This window comes from Taurulus bubalis (assembly GCF_910589615.1).
Source record: "Taurulus bubalis genome assembly, chromosome: 15".
Classification (NCBI taxonomy): domain Eukaryota; kingdom Metazoa; phylum Chordata; class Actinopteri; order Perciformes; family Cottidae; genus Taurulus; species Taurulus bubalis.
The window spans coordinates 22,741,730-22,761,806 of record NC_136603.1 but is presented as its reverse complement, the minus strand read 5'-3'; the positions used below and the strand labels follow the sequence as shown (position 1 = coordinate 22,761,806).

The 20,077-nt window shown below is 43.5% G+C and overlaps 2 protein-coding genes across 2 annotated transcripts; both read left to right on the top strand.

Annotated features, from left to right (window-relative positions):
- The first annotated feature begins 1,827 nt into the window (after nucleotides 1–1,827).
- Nucleotides 1,828–10,557, top strand: cops8 (COP9 signalosome subunit 8). Its single transcript, XM_079230713.1, has 7 exons — nucleotides 1,828–1,936; nucleotides 2,577–2,647; nucleotides 3,696–3,744; nucleotides 3,966–4,098; nucleotides 8,678–8,785; nucleotides 8,879–8,941; nucleotides 10,025–10,557. Exons 1-7 carry the CDS (start codon nucleotides 1,844–1,846, stop codon nucleotides 10,102–10,104), a joined length of 597 nt encoding a protein of 198 aa, XP_079086839.1. The 5' UTR covers nucleotides 1,828–1,843; the 3' UTR covers nucleotides 10,105–10,557.
- trim63b (tripartite motif containing 63b) lies at nucleotides 5,326–6,912 on the top strand. The gene has a single exon (XM_079230883.1). The coding sequence runs from the start codon at nucleotides 5,459–5,461 to the stop codon at nucleotides 6,500–6,502; it is 1,044 nt and encodes a 347-aa protein (XP_079087009.1). The 5' UTR covers nucleotides 5,326–5,458; the 3' UTR covers nucleotides 6,503–6,912.
- Nucleotides 10,558–20,077: the final 9,520 nt, after the last annotated feature.

Sequence of the window (20,077 nt, the reverse complement as noted above, 5' to 3'; positions counted from 1 at the left end):
ACAGAGCCATTTTATGCTATATGTATATTATATTATGTATACATTGTTATTCTACACATGAGCTGTTGAGACTGTATCTTGAAGGCAATTTGCAGTATGCTGCTGTCTGAGAGAGCGGACAGTTTTAGTCCTCACTTATCGACGTGTCTTCTCTCTTCTGAACATCAGCGCGTTAGCCGACGCTTTTCCTCACAGCATGCTGGAAAATTGACTGCAATTCTGAGTGAATGTGAACAACAATCGGCGTCCTTTTGAAATGTTCGTCATAGGTTGTTCCTATGGGACAAAAAGATGAGCTAATGGGGGTCACGTCAGTTTGAGCATCTCCAGCACCATGCAGGCTGTGAGGAGAGCCCACAAACCATTCTGCTGGTGACAGACTGTGCATTACGATAAAGTCATGCAACATGAATTTAAAGGCATTTTAACTGAGATATTGCAAATCATTTGTATGTATTGCTTGAATTGAATTGACTGAATAAATCTACTATTTAACTTATTTAAGCACGTTTTCTAGTTTAATTCCCAGTAGAGAATAATTGTAACATCTTTTTTATTGTTGCCTTAAGGGATTAAATAAATTGTGAATACAAAAATGACTGACACACATGGCACATCAAAGACAAAAACAAACACACATTTTAGTTGTGGCCTGGGGGGAAACGGTGTGGCACAAGTCTTTGAATGGAAGCGTCGTAAAAGGGATGTGAATATCAAAGACGTCTCAAACAGCAGGTGTAACATCCTTTCTCTGTCACTGTTGTTGTATTTCTGAAAGTGTGTTTAATGTGCTGCTGCTGTTGTCTTGGCCAGGAGACTCTTCTAAAGGAGGCATTTCTTGCTTGAACACTGTTAAAATACAAAGAAAATAGAAATTTGGAAGAGACGTTTTAAAGGGAGTTTTGTGAAAATAAATCCCACATTTTCTTTCATTAAAATGGAAGAAATGTATAGAAAACCGAGCTCCTAAAGCAGTCTATACCCAAAGCTTGAGAATAGCGGGAAAGATGAATGCATTCTCCAACAACAACAACGACGGCAGAATGGTGGAAGCGCATTATAGGTCTGCCTGTGATCCCAAGCCATATTTTCCGAAGTGGAGGAAAAGATGTATGCAGTCAACAGCATCAAAGAAAATGGAGAGATCAAAAAGGATGGGAAAACAGAAATCTCTGGCAAAGAGGATCATTAGTGATTTAAGGAGAAAGGCAATCTGCCTCAGCACTGTGGAGTTCACTGAGACCGGATTGAATTCATCAAAAATGTTAATTTATTTAAATAAAACCATTAGCGAAAGGAACTTTTCTATTAATCTCTGGATAGAAATGAGAATTAAAGAATACATCTAAATGTACAACTTTCTCTGAGAGGGACTGGACCACGTTTAGTATGGAAATGCTTTGAGGACGTCCAGACAGATGTGGAGTTTGTGTTTTCTGCTCTCCTGGAATGTATTATCTGTACTAACTGTAAAAAGGTTCAACTTTGAGGGTTTGACCAATATAAGCACAATAAAAGGGGGGGGGGGAAAAGAAGAAAAACGCTCGTAAGGAGGCATTGTGTCATAAATGGATTTGATGAATGCAGACTTTATTTGTGCATCTTTTTTAAATAAGAAAACAACATATATATCCTCTCATCTACAATGATTGTCTGCTTGAATTCATTTAACTTATTTTGCACGGGATCGTCATTGCAATTGTGTTGCGTTGCATTGTGGTATATTGAGTCCTGGCTTGATGTGAAACGCTGTGGGTGTAGTTCGTGTTTCCTCCAGATGGGGGCAGCAACACCGCCGAGCTGCTGCTAACCTACGGCAGGTCTACAGCAGAAGAAGGTCCCGATGCAACAGCTAGGCATCAACATGCCGACTGCTGTGATTATGGAGGAGAATTATGATAAACTTTTGGAGCAGTGTGAAGCTCAAGAGCTCGAGGTAAGCGCCGACTCGCCGCAATGCATGATGGAGTCCTCCAGGCTGCTGGTAGAGGTGGTGGAGCCCACAGTTAGCCTTAGCTTTGGCTAACGAGCTGCTAGCTTGTTTTACCACTAACGTTACTCTGAAGCTGATTTTACTGTCAGGCACTGATACCATTACAACTTAAGCTACGAGTTAGCTCATAATAATACTAATAATAACAATAATAAACCCCTCATGTAACAGGAACTGGTAGACATAGCGCCACTCTGCTGTTAGCAGGTGCCGTTAGCTCGCTAGCTAGCCTGACAGGAGGCATCTTGTGTTGGTAAACTCGAGCTAATGCTTCATGTCGGTCCTCACAACGGAAATGACACTGCTCGTTTCACTGTGCGGTGTCGGGTCACTTGGCACCGACCGAAACATGTGATGCATACAGCTGTAAACATTGTGGGATGAGAGCCCAACGCTGTAACGTCAGCGGGAACTAAAAGGCATAAACACCACGTGACCCGGACGGTACCGGTGAGAGTTGACCGTCTGGAGCTGATGTCCGCGAGGGAGCGACCTGTGCAACATGTGTCCCGTTTGTGTTGAGTGTTGTGTCCTGATGTGTGTCTCCAGTCTCTAACCCCATGCCTGCACGTCTCGTCCACAGGCTCCAGGGGGCATCGCGACGCCGCACGTGTACGCGCAGCTGCTGTCTCTCTATCTGCTACACAATGACATGTAGGTCCACTCTGCCTTGTTTTATGCCCACAAGATACCGTACTGGAAACGACTCTAGTGAAGGTCACCTATTGGAATACTACTTGAGTAAAAGTCTTAAAGTATCTGATATTTACTGTACTTGAGTATCAAAAGTAATGTTCTGATATTAAATGACTTGCGTATTAAAAGTAAAAGTAAATGCTGTTAATAAAAAAGTAAAGGGTCAGCATTTTGAGAATTATGAACATAAAACAAAGGTTTTTGGATCTAGCTGGACTAGGGGATGTACTAATGCATAATATTGTGGTTCTCCAAACCTGCTTGGTGGAGTCTGTGTTCCACCACAGTCCCCGATGTTGGTCTCATGATTCTTTTTTCTAAAGATAGATTCGATTTTGTAGCGAGTAACGATGGTTTCAGGGGAAATGTATTGAAGTCAAAGTACCAGTTTTCTTTGCAAAATGTAGTAAAGTGAAAGTCAACAGAAATATAAATAGTAAAGTAAAGTACAGATATCCCAAAAAACTACTTAAGTACAGTAACGAAGTATTTCTACTTCGTTACTATACACCACTGATTTTAATTCACGTGTTTGGCCTATTTGTTGTTGTTGTTGTTGTTGTTGTTGTTGTTGTTGTTGTTGTTGTTTCTTCATATAAATACAAAGCATCCTTAATAAAAAAAATAACGTTAGCAAACAGTTGTGCTCTGACTTTGTGTCGCTCATGTCACGGTGCAGTCGGTTCTCAACCTTTTGTCAGTGACATACCTCTGTGAAATAGTTGTTCACCTCCTAACCAGCACACATGTTTTGGGTTGAACAAAAATATGTAATACACAGCGCTATCATGAGGGTCTGATTTAATATAGAATATATACAATTCAGTTTATGAATTTACACTTTTATGTCATTGAATATTTATTAAATTCCAATTTTTAAAGGATTTTTGAATGGATGCTAATTTATTTATTTTTTGCATGGATGGCTTTGCGAATACAACAATAAGAATATGTGCGTTGCAAACACCTGCAGCTTCATTCTGTGTCTAACTTGTGGCTCCAACAGGAATAACGGCCGGTATCTCTGGAAACGGATTCCCCAAGCGATCAAATCGGTGAGCATGACGCAACGTATACGGAGACATTCGCTGATCACAACTCCTTGGGCCTCGTCTTGCATAAGCACCATACGATTTGGGGCTTTTTAAAATGGCCAGCTTTTTATATAATGTAGCTACTGATTCACGACAGAAGTATTTGGGTGTGACTGCACTTAGCTGTAGCGTGACTCCCACTGCCCTGTCAAGTGAAATGCCTTTCCATGTGTTGCATGCAGGCAAACCCAGAACTACCATCTATTTGGGCTGTTGGCCAACGTATTTGGCAGCGGGACTTTCCAGGGATCTACACCACCATCGCCGCCTTCCAGTGGTCAGAGAACATCCTCCCGGTGATGGAGGCTCTTCGAGGTAACATCTCATTTAGCTTTTAAGATGATTGAAACACTTCTAAATTATATTAATATGCTTTACGCATTTGGCTCTGGGTAAACTGTGGCAGAATTCCCTGTAGTGTAATTGAAGAGAATATGCATGATTTTAGAATTAAAGTCAGTTGGGGGCACCGGCTTTTTAGAAACCTCCCCATGTGAAATAATTCCCCCCAAATGCTCCCAATTGTTTGGGCATTTGTATCATGTGACGGCTCCCTTGTGCAAGAGTTTAAGAATAGCTTGGCCCTCATGTTTACGGTACTTCTTGTTGATCCATGAATGCTGACCTGCGGTATGTCATAAGACACTTGGGTAACCATTGATAATAATGGCTTGCTGAAGAGAGTTTGTACACTTTTAGAGAGTTTTTCATATCACAGCAAATCCTTCGATGAAGAATTTATTTATATGATAAAGCAACTTGTATTACCTGAGAACACTTTCTGTTTATGATGTTTTCATAAAAATAACATTTTGCAGTATATCAAGAAACTGGTCTCGAGCGTATTGGCCAAAACGTTAGGCTTTAAAAATCTTAAATATCATCATTTTAAATAACTAGAGCTCAAATTATATCTTTTGATTTCTCAATTCGTCTGATAGACAGTGGAAAACCCCAACATACATACAAAATATTAATATGAACCAGCTAATGTTTTTTTCTTAAAAAAAGAGAAACTTTATGTAATCTAATTCAATAAAGACACAATTAATCATCTAAGCTGTCAATATTATTTTTATTAACACCGTTGGTTTATTTAAATATATATTTATTTAAAATTAGTAATGTAAAAAGTACATGCAAATTTGATAACGACAAACAAAAGCCTTTACATAAACAGCATGCTATGTCAACACATCAAAGGATGTTGAATCGGTCAAAACAACACCGGTCACAGGTTGTTGACGTGGACTTGTTTACCTATTGGACTCCTCTGAGCCGGTCACATGGAACCCGCTGGTCTCCGCTCAGTCCGCCGCTCCTATCGCGGTTACGAGGGACACGATGCCCACTGGGACGAGTGACGCATGCGGCTCTGAGGAGGAGGGGGCCTTTTCTGTGAAAAGCTCCCGAGACAGCAAGCAGGCAGGAATGTCGCCCCGGGTTGGTGGGAAGGGATCAGGTGTCACCAGCTGTGAGGGGCCGGTATAAAGGCCAGAGCTGCTGCTCCCGGTCAGAATAGATATCAGCCTTTCACACGTTGCAGCACTCGCCAAGGATACGTGCACAGAGTCTGCTCTTTATTCTGGTCACCTTTGAAAGCAACAGTTTGGTGTTCTCTTGTTAAAATAGGCCAAACTTTCTGGTGTAGGTGTAGTCGGATACTCTTCCCGTCATGGACGTTCAGAGGACAGGGTCTGTGGTCCGGCCCCCGAGCCCCATGGATAGCCTGGAGAAGCAGCTGAGCTGCCCCATCTGCCTGGACATGTTCACCAAACCCGTGGTCATCCTGCCCTGCCAGCACAACCTGTGCCGCAGCTGTGCCAGCGACCTCTACGACTCCCGCAACCCGTACCGCTACTCCGGTGGCGTCTTCCGCTGTCCCACCTGCCGCTTCGAGGTCGTGCTCGACCGCCACGGCGTGCACGGGCTCCAGCGCAACCTGCTGGTCGAAAACATTATCGACCTCTACAAGCAGCAGCAGGAAGGCAGCGGCGGCGGCGGCACAGAAACCACCTTGAAGCCCAAAGAATCCAAAGAGCCGATGTGCCAAGAGCACGAGGACGAGAAGATCAACATCTACTGCTCGACGTGTCAGGTGCCCACCTGCTCCATGTGCAAAGTGTTCGGCCAGCACAAGGACTGCGAGGTGTCGCCGCTGGCGAGTGTTTACCAGGCGCAGAAGGGCGAACTGAGCAACGCCATCGACACCCTGGTGGCCGGCAACGGCCGCCTGCAGGCCCTGCTCAACCAGATGGAAGACGCCTGCCGCGCCGTCCAGGACAACGCTCAGAGCGCCAAGCAGGGGCTGGCCGAGCGCTTCGACCTGCTGTACGCCGTCCTGGAGGAGCGCAAGACCGTCCTGCTGGAGCAGGTCGGCAAAGAGCAAGACGAGAAGGTGGCGGCGTTGCGGGCGCTGGCCCAGCGCTACGGCGAGCGGCTGCAGAGCAGCTCGGAGCTCACGGACACGGCTGTGAGGGCCCTGGAGCAGGGCTGCGCCGCTCAGTTCCTGTTGGCCTCCAAGGCCCTCATCACGCAGACCAAGGACGCGGCCAAAGGCTCGCTGGGGGAAGAGAGGCCGGAGCCGGGCTTCGAGAAGATGGACCACTTCACTTTGTCGACGGAGCACGTTGAGGCCGTCCTGGCAAAAATGGACTTTGGAGCGTGTGATGAGGATGATTTTGAGGACGCAGAAGAGGAGGAGGAGGAGGAGGAATAAAGAAAATGGAAGTGGCTATGGACTTGTAGGAAACAATGTAATGTTTATGGCAGGGACTGCGTTTGATGTTGAAAGAAACACAAAGTTACGGTAGATGTGAGCTTTAATGGCTCACCCATACTTTCAGTGCAATATTTAATATAAATGTCGTATTCATACTTTTTCTTAACTTCTTTTTATACTTTTGTACTTCTAAGCCAGTTCCATGGAGCAAATGACTTAGATAGACGTAACACTAGATCGCCTGAAGATTGATTACACGTCATTTTCCTCCTTTGTAGCTCAAGGAAATAGCCATTTGTGTTTTTCTCACTTTGTCCGAGTTTGTGTTGAGTTGGTGATCAGCTGATCTGCCTGTAATCGCCAAACCTGTCTCTGGTGGATTGTGGAATAAAGCTGCATGAAGTTAAGCTCCCATTTGCTTTATTGATGATCTAAAACATGGACCGCTTCCATCCAAAATGTTTCCCAGACTGCTGCTGCGCTTACTTGGCAGTAGGCTGTATTTAAAAATAAAAGCCCTTGCCACGTCCTGCCTGCTTTGCCTTTGCTGGTGAAAAGTGGGGGGCTATTTTTAAAAGGTGAGAGGCGATAGCGGCCCTGGAATAGACTCGGGGACGGACCGGACAGGTCCTGTTTCTCCTCCATAAAGTGCCCATCCTCCCACTCATGGATGTCTTGCTCAGCAGCGCGCAGTCAGAAGGGCACGCTATAGAAAGGCCGGTCCAGTTGCCGCGCGAGTCATCGCCCAGCGGTCAAGAGGCCGCGGTAAAAATACACGTCTGTGACCGGGTAACAAAAAGCCCCCAGAGATGACCCGCTCGGCCGAGTCCTCGTTTCCTTTTCTAATACGCAGCCAGACGGGAGCAAGAAAGTTGTTCCAACACCAGAAGCAGTTTTATGGCCTTTGGTATGTGGCTCACTTTTAACAGATGGGAGTTTAATTCTGGGTCAGTTTCCTCTGTCGTCGATCATCATGACAAAACATTAGTATTTCATCCATGGACCCGCACCATTTATATCGTCAGTTTTAATCACCTTAGTGTCTAAATACTGCAGATATCACTCTTCAACCATAACTCTGATTACTAACTTGACAAAAATCCAAAAGAAGTGCCATCGAACAGTCGATACATAGACACTGCCCTATTTCCCTTTGCTCCTCTTCTTGGATGAGCACATTAAAAGAACAGGAAGTCCCTTGGACAGCAGAATAGGGAAAGTACTCCGGCCTTCGAGTCCCAGCTGTCTTTTCTCATCCCGCTTGTTATTGTTACTGCTGCTAGCTGCTGCAACACACTGTTGGTACACACACACACACACACACACACACACACACACAGAGCGTTGCTAGGCTATAAAACACCAAAGGCCGCAACCCTGAGGCATTTACGTGCTCGCTGCAGGAGAAGAGAATACATGGTGCTGTGCTGCGCTGAGGCCCCGCCACTCAAAAGTTATCTCCTCAAACTACAGCACCACGCCAGGTCGGGGTAGATAAACGTGTCTGCTTTGACATCTGGGAAAGTCGAGCCGGAGCCTATTGATAAAGGCTTCAGCAGCAGTCAGGATTCATCTCAGGCGGGCCTCGTCAAACCAGATCCATTTTGAAGTAGACCTGATTACGGTCTAATCCAGTTTTCCGATGACTTTTAGCTCCCATGTTCATCATTTTCAAATCCACGGTTACATAACTATAGTAACTATATAACTTGGTATACCAATTCACCATTTGGCCTCAAAACAAACCCAGATGCTAGAAGGGATTCACGGTAGAAAAGCCAGAGGTTTTCTTTTTTTTTCTTTCTTTGCTCAGTATAGCTTAATTTTATTTCCATCCTGAACCCACCGGCTCCTGATGGATGTTAAACCGTGTGCTTGTTCGGGGTGAGCGGTGAGAGGAAGCCGCTTCATGAACGCACAGAAATACCAGAAGCAAGAACACAAAGTAGAAAGCTGCAGATCTCTAGCATTGATTGAGATCAGAACAAACGCTAATGATCACCGGCGAGGACGACGGCTCCAAGCCCCTTCACTCTCGACTGTAGTTCATGGTGTACAACGCGGTTGTTCACGAGAAGCACGACTCCTGAATGCCATGTTAACCTTACATCCCCACATATGTATACGCGGTGCTGTAAATGTGGTGCTGACGCCCCCGTGGTTCCTTCACAGAGAGCACGCGGCAGCGAGCCTACAGCCTGGTGGCCCAGGCCTACACGTCCATCGCGGCAGAAGACTTCGCCGCCTTCGTAGGCTACTCTGTGGAAGAGGCCGTGAAGGGTAGGATTCAGTTTACACAAGCCCCTCCCGGGAAATGTTCTGTCATCATCATCATCAGTATTCATATCGCTCCTTTCCCATCTTTGTCTTTAGGTGTGGTGACCCAGGGCTGGCAGGCCGACCCCGCCACCAGGATGGTGATGCCCAAAAAGCCCGGTAGGTGGCAGCATTGCTCTGTTAATCAGCCCACTATTCTGTTACCCAAGCTTCTTTTTCTTCTTTCTTCTTCATCCATTCCGCGCCCGCCTTCTTGCTCCTCGTCTCCTGTGTTTGATCAGACACTCGTGAATGCTGAGCAGGAATTTAAGAGACATTTTAATCTCGATGAAATACGGAGGCGTGACGTCTCTTCCTTTTTTCTGAGAATCTCTCGACAGGTTTGATTTGTTAAGTCTCCCCTCTCTCATGTCCAAAGGGCATCCACTCCCTTTCTTCTCTTCGCCTAACTTATTTCGTCAAGATTTTAAGTTTATTTTCCTCACATCATCGCCTGTCCTCAAGCTCAGACGGTCGAGGAGGAGGCTGATGCGCGTCCCGCTCTCTGTTCAGGGCTCTTACGGTCATGGAAAACCTTTTAAAATGGTTATTTCCAGGCCTGGAAAATTCCTTGAAAAAAATAAAGTCATGTAAATGTGTTTATATTCGTGTGTTCATGAAGTTCATTTACACTTAATGAATATGCTTTTAAAGAAAGACTCAAAATATAAGCAGGCATACATACAGGCATCTATATAAATGTTTATTCTTTTAATATTTTAAGTGTCATTTAAGGTTTACTGTATGCTTTGTATTCTCATTGTTAGTTTAAATACTACATGTATTCACTTTTGATGGACATTTTGTTAAGTCATGGAAATCCACTGGTCAGAATGTGTATGAACCCGGCTGTGATCATCTGCCGTGCACATGTCACGGCCTCACTCATTAATCCTCATGGCGGCTTCCCCCACACACACACACACACACACACACACACACACACTCCCTCCTTAGTGCCACTGGAACTTAATAGCGCTTGGTAATGTTAGTTAGGAAGTAGTTCTGGTCGGGGGAAGTAAAGACCTCCAGGCTGGTGGTGTTAAACTGTGGTTAACTCGAGGCCTCAGACCTGCTGAGTCAGCCGGAGTGAGAGCGCGTGGTGCTGGGGAGTCAACGCATGGGGGATGTGAGAAGATGGATGGCACTTGGCTCAGCAAGGAATCCCCTCTGACTCAACCTCTCCTCTCTCTCTCTCAACAGATCCTCCCCCCGTCTCGCTGGTTCCAAACGAGCAGCAGTTGGCCAGACTCACCGACTACGTGGCTTTTCTGGAGAACTGATAACCCACCACTCACCGCCCTGTTTTTTCTCTTCTCTCGCTCGGCCCCGGTACTTTTTGATGGACTCTTCTTCTGGTCCCACTGCCTAATAGAGACGTACCAAAAACCACACCATCATCTCCCTTGAATGCTGCACGCTGTGCTCCAAGACCGTTCTCTGTCTGACTCGTACGGCTCCCTGTTGGTTCATGCGCTCACAAAGTTGTATAATATCCTTTTTCTCTCGCTCTTTGCGACCCACTTGATGTACAGATCTGGGTCTTGATTTCAAAGGAGAAATATGTTCCTCAGTTTTGTTTTATTGCTCACAGACCCTTCCCACAAGCTCGTATGTTTCCGCACTCCGGAGTTTGCAAACCATCTTTGTCAGGAAGTCTCGGCACCACCGTGTGGGTTTAGTCCTCCGATCTCATATTTTGACGTTTATGTTTCGACTGGTGAATAAATATTTTTTGTGAATATATGTTTCTAATGCTTGTCCTTTTATTCACAATGTTGTCTCAGGTTGGTCTTCACAGAGCAGACTGGGCTCAATCAAGGACGTGGGACGTTTCATTAGGGGCTTGCATTCCATCTCACATCCTGTGGCCTGGCATCAACGTTTCACATTCAGGGAGACATTACTGCTGTGGTCACCGCCACGTCACACCAGTTCACTTCACACGCACACAGTCTGAATCAAAGCTACTTTGGTTGGTCCATGTGTGTTCCACAAATGGTTTGAATCAGACAAAGCGTCCACTCTTACTGGGACATGTAAAGCAACTTTACTGTCAGTAAAGAGACATTTTAAATCCTCACTAGTGTAAGTTAACATGGAGTGATGGTCGGTTTACTTTGTTAAAGGATCTCTGGCTGTCGTCTGTTCACCATCTGCCCCCAATACTCATGGACTTCATCCTTCATTAATCTACACACATGAAGAGACATTTTACTAACAACCCAGGCTTTAACTTCCTATTTCTTTTATATTTTATCATTGAACATTGCTTATCGGCACTCGGTGGTGAAGTTGTTGATGCTTCTCACTGGTTGAAACTGACCTCGTCTATATAAATATTTATATAAATGTTTGTGTATTTGCTGAGGAAACACATGTTCACTTGAACCCTGGTCCAGCATGTGATGATCCAGCGTGCCAGATGCCAGCACACGTCTGAGCGTGAGACGTGTCCGACCCTCATCGTCGTTCTGCGTCCGTCACGACGCCACACGCGTGTTGGACCGGACGACATGCTGAGCGCAGCTGTGTCGAGATGGATGAGCTCCATGTGTTAAACACCTGTCAGTAATGACTACGTGTTTTATTACTATGTCCTAACCTGCCAACAATCATTGTTAACATTCATCATTATGATCGATTATGGAACAAAGGCGGTTTACATAGAGCCGACGTGGCCGGTTAACTCAGAGCGCTATTAGCACCACGCTAAGGTCGTGGGTTCGATCCCCGTACTGGCCATTGTTATCTTATCGTTAAGGAGGACTTCAGTATTTCATAGTTGATTATCCAAAATGCATCTGGCTAATTACGACAAATTCACATTATTGCAATGAAAATTAGAATTGGGACCAGTAACAATATAATAAGTCTCCATAAACTTATTGTGGGCATTTGTTTAGAATATATCAAAATATATGAATATGTCAAAATGGTTCACATCAGTTATGAATAGTAATCTGAAATGGGAGTTATTAGTTCTTAATAATCATTCATGCATACATCAAACATGTTGTTTTTTACCAGGGAGAACTAAACAGTTATTTGATATATATATATATATATATATATATATATATATATATATATATATATATATATATATATTATAAAAGATAAGTGCTATCAAAGTTGTAGACATCTTGAGAATACAGTGTGTGTGTGTGTGTGTATTAGTAGTACTGTACTTTGGATGAAAGCATTCCTCAGCTCTTCAAATACACTTTAAATGTTGTGAATTGAACGTGTTGTTCAAACCTTTATTGACTCTGACAGGTTTCTACTCATAAAGCCGAAGAACACGGGACATCTTCTCGTTAATTAGAAAAACCTGAGTCCACGTCCTGCATGTGGATACTAAATCAGTCTTTACAGTTCAGTTTAGGATGCTCTTTAAAAACCTTTCAGACCACAAATACTGAGCAACTTGATGCGTACGGATAGATAGTGATACGGGTTCACATGATGCATAAAGTATGTCAAGGCGACCCGGCTTTGAAGTGAGCACACGGTCAGACTGCACGCACAGACTGGGCTCTCGGCTCAGTAACGTCATACTCTGATGGTTGAAGGAAGAAGGTCAGCGAGGTTGTGGATGACCCCTTCTGTTTGTCTCATCGTGCTCGTCCCTGCATGTCAGTAACGGGACCCCCACAGGCAAACAGCAGTAACTTCTTGCTTTGGTGGCGCTTAAAGGTCGTGACCTCTAGAAGCATTACAGAGCTTCTAGAGTGTTCTGTAATGACCTCCAGCCGTTACATAGATAGTTGTTGCTCTTAAAAACAGCCTGAGTTTCTCACAGTTTCACACGAGAGGCACATTTGAGTCTGAGATCTGAGATCCCTGTTTTGTATTTGTTCAATCATCCAACTTGTATTTTCAGTGAGCCTCCAGCCAGAAAGCAGATTTTTTTTTAAACAATTGACAACAATTAGTTTTGGGATATTATTTTTTGAGTATGTTTGCGTGTTAAAATAAAAAGAACACTGGAGGGATCTGAACTGAATCAGAGGCCTAGCATTGCTTTTACACAAAGAGCCGGGGCTTTAGTGAGGTCATTTTTTTCCAGGGGTCAAAGGTGACTTCTGTCTTGAATCATACAACATGCCACTGGCATGATGTTATACTTGTAGCTGCAAGGGTGCTGTGCAAACATGACGGGGTCAGAGCTCGACAACTTTGCAGGAAGTAAACTGTTGACATTGAGCCAGTCAGTGAGCTGTAGACATCTTGAGCCTTGATTATTTATTCAAGCTTCTTTTTTTTTACACTTTGGCAAAAGCAGTTCCTGTTTGCCATGTACCCATGGATGTACAGACAACCATCACTTGATTACCGGGATACTCTAGAACACTTCTCAGACAGCTTAACGCTCGGGATGGTAATTTACAAAGAAGAAATCTTCTTATTGAAATTCTCTTTACATCCAGCCGACAAACAATAAATCCAATGTGCTGACGAAAAAAGAAAAGATGTCACCTGATAAGCACTGAAATGATCGGCTGGGCTTCTTGCCTGTCTACCTGTCTACCTACCTGGAGGCTGGACATTGGAAATGTCCTTACATATTTCGATGGCTCAGCAGTTCTAGCAGAACTGATCAGATGGAGATGATCTGCTGGAGAGTCTTGGATGGAGGAAGAGGTCGTGCACGTTAGGAGATGAACCAGCAGGGGGCAGTCTCCACTTCCAGTTGCTGTGATGTCATCTGACATGCCACACAGGGCTGCTGTTATCAGATACTAAAATGCATCATGGACACGTTCACAAAGCCTTCATCAGAAGAAGCAATATTTGGACGAGAGTGTTAAAAAAAGCTTATTCCTTTGTTCCACATTTCCTTTTCCTCCAACTTGGAAGGGGTGGGGGCGTTGTGTACATTTTCATTGGCAGCAGTAAAAGCTCCCTCTACATCCACGGAGAAAATGTTTCCATGTGGGACGATGAGTCATGAGAATGAGGCCAAGAGAAGAGTCCAAGAGGATGTGGGAGGCTGAGCAGTGGACGGTGAGGAGAAAAACGAGGAGGAGGAGGAGGAGGAAGGATATGGTGCAAGGGGCCTGTATATGTGCCAAAGCGAGAGAAGTGGTGTGAGGAAGAGTGAAGAGAAGGAGAGCGAGGGAAACTATTCACAAGTGCACAAAGGTCTGCTGCAACGAGACAAAGATAGAGACTGGGAATGGAATATAGCTGGAGCAAAAGTGAATTTTCCAGCTTTACATTGTTGAGGTTGTGGGGTTGTAACAGAACAGCGTGGCCACATTAACATGACGTTCCGCATCGTGTAAACAAACCGTAAATGCATGGATGTGCGGCAGTGTTTCAACGACACGCCACGTCCACATTCTGCAACCTCGTGGATTCATAAATCACTTGTGTTTACCCTGGTCTCGCATTAAAATTGACATGTTTCCTCAAGAAGAAATGTGCTTACATTTGTTATATATGCAGACGACAAAGGCCTGGAAGACTCTCTGAATCCCTGCAGTAGTCAGACCAACAGGTCCTGCAGCCTCATGAGGACCAGAGGAACATGAACATCCATTCTCACGGACTCATGCAGCTTCTCCATGCAGCTGTTTTCCAAGCAATGTGACTGCAACGAGAGTTTCCAGATAATGGCCACAGGTCCTCACATCTCTCGTCCAGAGAATGTCCTAATCCACTCGTAAAAGTCAAGATATCCAGGAACTGACTTGGCTTAAACTGTCCCGCTGCCAGCCCAAACTGAATGGGTCTTTTTGTGAGTCCACCATGTGCCTTTCATTCATGCCCTGCTCCTGGGGACGCCACTGTTGGACTTTGTGTAATTGCAGAGGAAATTAAGAGAGGAAAATGAATACAGATCACTGGCAAAGGACACACAACGCTATGTTTTCATTTTATTTAGCTTTAAAGTCTGCTCTTATTTGAAAAAGAATCCAAGTTCAATATAATTCCCTCTTGATGCCAGAAACATTCTTTGTTTTTCTTCTATAACAAGGCTGCTTTAGTGTTATATGATACCTTTGGAACGCATTGGGCTGAGAGAACGGTGGCTAGGAGGACACAACAGACATGGCTCTTGCAGGATATACATGGAAGCCAGCTGGAATATACACATCGCTCTCCTCCAGCAGCTTCAATCATTTTGTTTTAGTTTGCTTTCAGAAACAATAAGAACCTTTTATTCTCATACATAATGTGTTCACTTATACTGGGAGAAAGGTGGTGACGTTGCAAAAAGTAAAAGTCTGGCAATGTCTTATTGTCAATAATTCCCATTAAAACCCTAAATCCACCATGGCAGCCCAGTATCATGGAAGGTCTTTACACAGTCACAACATGCAATCCATAGCTTTAGTGTGCATTGACAGGAATTGCTCGTTTAGTTGTTTCCCGTTTTGCTCAAGACTCAAACAATATCAATGGAAAGTCAATAGGATCCTTTTTGATCTGTTGGACTAACAAATGAAACGCATCCACGAGATGATGTCACGGTCAGACCACTGACCTACTATAACATATCGGTAGATTGGTCCAGCAAAAAACAGGACTTTAAAGAGTTGTTGTGGTTTTGTTGTTGAAACCAAACGTGTGTCTTTTGTTGCTTAAAACTTTCGTTTTGCAACGTGATGTCGTCCTGGAAAAAGTAGTTCCGAGCAACACGCGACAGCGACCTGTCATATAGCCTAAAGCATCCCCTGTATTATGGTCTGTTTGACTCTAAATGACCATCATTTACTAAATGAACATCATGCTGTATTGAAGAGATTGAGACATAAACTCATGTTCACAATGTTTACTGATGGAATAAATCAAGAGAGAAGTAGAGTCATTTATATACTCGAGTCATTTATATATACGACTTCTATACAACCAGAGGAGTCGCCCCCTGGTGGTCAGGAGAGAGAATGCAGGTTTTAACATACTTCTGTTTTAGCTTCACTCATCAGAACCGGAGGTTGCCATCTGGATATTCACTACCAAAATAATTTGGTAGTCTTGAAATACAGGCATAGATGACATCATCAGGGTTGGTCTCTAAGACTTTAACATCCCAGAGTCCCAGGTGTTCTACGAACTACGAGGAGCAAACTGAACTCTGTGTGCTGCCTTTTCCGTTTTTACAGTTAAAGAACACTTTCTCTGAACTTGCCCAGAAGCCAAAAACATGCTCTGATTTGAAGGGGCACGCAGATTAGGGTAATTGCACTGGAGTCCATTTCCTGCAGGAGGAAGTTGGATTTGTTCACCTCATGTTGGATTCTGTTGTGCAGCAAAAGCAGACAGAAAGCTCTTTAACCCTTAAGGAACTGCTCAACCCCCAAGCGTTTATGTTTTCCAACAAAGAGGAGAAGGGAGATGACCTTTGGGGAGCAAATGTTCTTACATCAAAGATACGTTCCTGTGTGACAACAAGGAAAAGTGTTCATTTGGTCGGTGTGTTGGGACATATATGACCTTCAAATATCCAGAGGATTCAGAGAAAGTGAAGTATAATACCATGGGACGCCTTTGGGAAGACAAGCTGTGCTTGGGAGTGACTTATATAGTGTTTAGACATTCTGTGTTATATGTATTGATGAGCCTATTTAAAGGTTACTCCGTATGACAGTGCAGTCAGGTTGCTGTTATTCTACACTAATGTTGGTTCTGTTGTGTCATGCTCACAATACAACGTAGCATTTGCTAATCAGCATCAGAGTGTGTCAAATTGTCAACAGTCTGCATTATGAGCCGCTGAATGAAGATGGCAGGAATCATGTACGTCTTAGAATGATTTGCCTGAGTTCCCATGTGTGAGTCCAAGAGGCACAGCTGCACACGATCCATGCGTGTGTAATAATGTTGTGAAACGATTACAGAATGTACTTTGGTGACAGTTTGTTTGATTCACATCTGCAAACATTCTGCTGGAACAGATTTTAGGAATATGTGACGGGATGAAAAAGATAAAGATAACTGGGAAACTTAAAGGTCCCCTTTAAGTTTCCCTTCAACTCACTCAGTAAAGTCAGTTCCAGACAAAGGAGAAACTCTCACTTAATAGAGGGGAGCATGAACTAAATAAATAAATACTAAGCTTACAAAACAAAGGGGAGTCTTGTGTTTAATGTGCTTGAGGGAATTCAGTTTCAACAAAGATCTGCACTGCAGGCCGATGCTTTTAGGAAACAATTTACCAAAACCACTTCAAGAGGATGTGTGAACATCTGACTTAATATTGACAACACAGGCGGATCTGCTCAAAAAGAAAGCTGTTATTGTTCTGTGTTCTTTCTGTGCCAACCAAGATTGTTTCAATTTGTGAATAATACAACAGAGGCTGAGGGAAGCAACCTGTCAGTGCAGACGAATATGAATGTGAGAGACTTCACAATTATAATTTGGAACTTAGAAATGCAAGACAGGCCTTCTTCTCTGACATCATAACCAAAAACAAAAACAATACACAGGCCTTATTTGCTGCCGTGGACAGGCTAACAAACCCTCCGGAGTCGGTAACGGCTACGCTCCAATCCACCTGGGCATGCAATCAATTTGCCTCCTATTTTGCTGATAAAATTCAGAGAATTAGACAAGCAGTCGGTGGCTCCACACCAACCACAGCATATGTGTTGTCCCCATCTTTAAATAGCATCCATTCAAATATCATGACACAATTTCACTCAATTAACCAAAGAAGCCTTGAAGACATTATACAACATCTGAACACATCCTCCTGCTGCTTGGATATTCTACCAACACACTTTTTCAAAAATATTTCACACTGCATGACCGCTGATCTTTTACAAATTGTAAACACATCCCTTCTCTCAGGTGTCTTCCCACAAGCCCTAAAAACTGCAGTTATTAAACCACTTCTAAAGAAGGCTAGTTTAGACCCCGAAATAATGAAAAACTATAGACCAATATCAAACCTCCCATTCTTAAGTAAAATAATGGAAAACGCGTTTTTTCAACAGCTGAACAACTTCTTGGCCGAAAATAACTGTTTCGATGTCTTCCAGTCCGGCTTTCGTCAGCACCACAGTACTGAAACTGCTCTTGTTAAGGTTTTCAACGACATCCACTTAAACACAGTGCTGCATTCGACACGGTTGATCATGACATACTACTAGACAGACTGAAAGTCTGGGTAGGACTCTCTGGCGCAGCACTTAACTGGTTTGAATCCTACTTGAAGGGCCGACAATACTTTGTGTCGGTAGGTATTTACACATCAGAGCTGACTAGGATGACATGTGGTGTTCCCCAAGGTTCAATACTGGGGCCTCTTCTATTCAACATCTACATGCTTCCACTGGCTCAGATTATGAAAAACAACAAAGTGTGTTATCATAATTATGCAGATGACACACAACTCTACATAACTATATCACCAGGGGACTAGAGTCCCATACAAGGGCTGGCTAAATGCATTGAATAAATCAATAACTGGATGTGCCAGAATTTTCTTCAATTAAATCAAGATAAAACAGAAGTAATTGTTTTTGGTCCGCTCAGCTTCAATCACTAATGTTAAAAACCTCAAACCAAGCCCGAAATCTAGGTGTAGTTATGGATTCAGACCTCAACCTGAACAGCCATATCAAGACAATTACAAAATCAGCCTACTACCACCTGAAGAATATATCAAGGGTTAGAGGACTTATGTCTCAACAGGATTTGGAGAAACTTGTCCATGCATTTATCTTCAGTAGACTTGACTACTGTAACGGTGTGTTCACAGGTCATTTATCTTCAGGAGACTTGACTACTGTAACGGTGTGTTCACAGGCCTCTGTAAAAAGTCAATCAGAAAGCTGCAGCTGATTCAGAACGCTGCAGCTCGAGTCCTCACTAAGACCAGGAAAGTGGATCACATCACTCCAGTTCTGAGGTCTTTGCACTGGCTCCCTGTCAAACAAAGAATTGACTTTAAAATCCTGCTGCTGGTTTATAAAGCACTGAATGGTTTAGGGCCTAAGTATGTTTGCAATCTACTGCTACCTTATGAACCATCCCGGCCACTCAGGTCGTCTGGGACGGGTCTACTTTCTGTTCCAAGAGTCAGAACTAAACATGGAGAAGCAGCGTTCAGCTTTTCTGCTCCACACATCTGGAACAAGGTCCTGAAAGCTGCAGGTCTGCTGAGACCCTCAGCTCCTTTAAGTCCACATTGAAGACTTTTCTGTTTGCTGCTGCCTTTAATTGAACCAGATTCAATTACTGCATCTCACTACTGCATTTTATTTCTTAAACTGCACTGCAACTTTTATTCAACTTTTATTTTTTATGTTGCTTTTTCTACTTTTATTTTGCTTTTTGACTGTTTTAATGTTTTCTTAACTGTTTTTAAATCTGCATTATGTTTTGATGCTTTTAATGGTTTTATGTGAAGCACTTTGAATCGCCTTGTTGTTGAAATGTGCTATACAAATAAACTTGCCTTGCCTTGCCTTGAAGGCTGAGGCACAAGCATCATAGCTGCAGGTGTGTCCACAGGCTTTGTTTAACAGAGAGACTGCAAGGAAAAGTACTTAGTATTGTTGATTTTTTATATGATCGAATGATGATAGAAATTAGAGCAAATTAAATTCTCCACAATATTCATTATTACATTTTTAAAATGTAACTTATTGCAGGAGATGCATTGGTGTACCTTGTTTGTTTATTTTGTTGGTAAAATCTCATCTAGTGTTAAGAAACCATAATGATGGTAATAATGTTTCCCAAAACTCACACAAATGCGATCCAAGTAGTAATACATTTAAATTATCCTTACAAATAACAGGAATAAAAAGTGTGGAAACACTTCAGAAATGCAAATTAAAAAAAGCTTTGAAGTATGTCCACAGATGTATGAGGTCACCTTCACAACCCCAGCACTGGATCACTCACACACACACACACATACACGCGCACACACACACTCTCCCCTAATAAGCAATAAAAAACTAAACTGGCAAACACTGCTGAGTCTCATAAACAGCACAATGCAGGGTTTTGTAGCGCTTCTTCATAAGCTCACATACAGTATGAATGATGTCGGAGGACAAACATCTGTCGGTCTCAAGAGAATCTGAAGAATGCGGACAGAAAAGACTCCTCTTATCCAAATGTGTTTTTAATCTGACCCTCTCCCTTTGGAGCTCCAACTGAATTCCTCCTTACCTTCTCTGGAGGTCAAGGGCCTCACGGAGTCCCACAGTCACTGAATGAGCTGGACCCATCTGTGCTGAGTGCTTTCCAGACCTGCGTGTGGGTTCAAAGCGGTTTTGGAATCGT